General features: G+C 41.8%; 1 protein-coding gene across 1 annotated transcript; it reads right to left on the bottom strand.

Annotated features, from left to right (window-relative positions):
• Nucleotides 1-257: 257 nt before the first annotated feature.
• On the bottom strand, nt 258-1,202 carry LOC114029105 (olfactory receptor 51V1-like). The gene has a single exon (XM_027843452.1). It carries the CDS (start codon nt 1,200-1,202, stop codon nt 258-260), a length of 945 nt encoding a protein of 314 aa, XP_027699253.1.
• Between the last annotated feature and the right edge of the window lie 440 nt (nt 1,203-1,642).

Raw genomic sequence — 1,642 nt, 5'->3', positions numbered from 1 at the left:
AAAAAAAAAAATTTTCTCACAAGACAGAAATTGGATTAGACCTATAATTGAATAGAAGGGGACCTGAACTAGCTTCAGAATTGAGTCATAACAGGATTCAATGTGGATCATACAATTCCCACATTCCCTCATAAATCAGGTCTTCTTGAATCCAGGCCAGTACTCTATTCATTGAACCGTATAGTTACCTTATCTTTCTGATTCTGAGAGTCAGGAGAAGGGTCTGATTTGACAGACAAAGCTAGATTATGAATAGTTTAGTTTTCTTTCAGAGAAAACCACCTTTGGATTCTGCTACGGATCTGCTGGGTCTTGACACTATAGATGATGGGGTTCATCAGCGGTGGGAAGAGAATGTAGATGTTGCCCATGAGGACATATACCACTGGAGAGAGGTGCTTCCCAAAGCGGTGTACCATGGTCAGACCAATGATAGGTATGTAGAAGACCAGGACAGCACAGATGTGGGAGACACAGGTTTGGAAGGACTTTAGCCTCTCCTCTCGGGATGCAATAGCCAAGACAGAGTGCAGAATCAGGATGTAAGAGATAAGGATTAGCAGAGAGTCTAACAATAGAGTGCAGATCACCAGGGCCAGGGCATAGAAACTATTGAAATGGACTTCAGAACAAGCCAATCGCAGAAGGTCCTGGTGCAGACAGAAGGAGTGGGAAAGAATGTGGGGGCGGCAGTAATCAAAAAACTTTAGGCGGATAATGGGAGGGGTGATAAATAGAAAACTCCTGACTAAAACAGCCACTCCAATTTGAATGATCCTGGTATTGGTCAGGATTGTTGTATACCTCAGTGGGTTGCAGATTGCAATGTAGCGGTCAAATGACATAGCAAGTAGTACGGATGACTCCATGAAAGACAGCCCATGGATGAAATAGGTCTGGATGATACAGGCATCAAGGCTAATCTCTTGAATGAGCCCCCACAGGATGCCCAATACTGTGTGCACAGTGGACAGCCCCATGCACAGATCAGTGAGGGCCAGCATAGCCAGGAAATAGAACATGGGCTCATGCAGACTAGGTTCAGTCCGGATTACATGAAGGATCATGCAATTACCCAAGAGAACCATGGTATAGATGGAAAAGAAGGGGAGAGAGATCCAGGCATATGATTGTTTGAGTCCTGGTAAGCCAGTGAGGAAGAAATGTGAGGATGTAATATTGAGGCTAGTCAGAGCAGACATCAATGAACATAGATGACTATATAGCTAGGTCAGTGATTACTTCCTTTGTGAACTGGCCCTTAGTTCATATTATTTTTAGACTTTCTGGCAGAAAGGAAAAGAAAAGATAGTTATAAAAATCTTAATCAATAAACATGAGCTACGTGGCAGAGTTCAGAAGCTAAATAAGAAAGAAATATAACTTCCCTAGAGATGGGGGATGCATTACCTGCCTACTTCTCTCTAATCCAGGTAAGTTTTCCCTTTTGATGCCAAGATTCCAATTCCCATGTCCTTGATATGAATCTTCATCCTGAAAATCAGAGAGAACATAAGCTCATGGTCTAGAGTCAGAGTAACTATGAATGTTGTGATGAATGAGAAGTCTGAGAGACATAATTTCTAGGTAATTGATTACCAATTGATTAATTATACTACCAGATAATTAAAAGATTGTGGTC

The sequence above is a fragment of the Vombatus ursinus genome, unplaced genomic scaffold, assembly GCF_900497805.2.
Source record: "Vombatus ursinus unplaced genomic scaffold, bare-nosed wombat genome assembly UNPS02005094.1, whole genome shotgun sequence".
Lineage (NCBI taxonomy): Eukaryota > Metazoa > Chordata > Mammalia > Diprotodontia > Vombatidae > Vombatus > Vombatus ursinus.
This window is presented reverse-complemented; position numbering and strand designations above follow the sequence as displayed.

What these genes read in the sequence shown, in the direction of transcription:
- LOC114029105 (XM_027843452.1), bottom strand. Translation starts at nt 1,202, where the DNA reads ATGTCTGCTCTGACTAGCCTCAATATTACATCCTCACATTTCTTCCTC.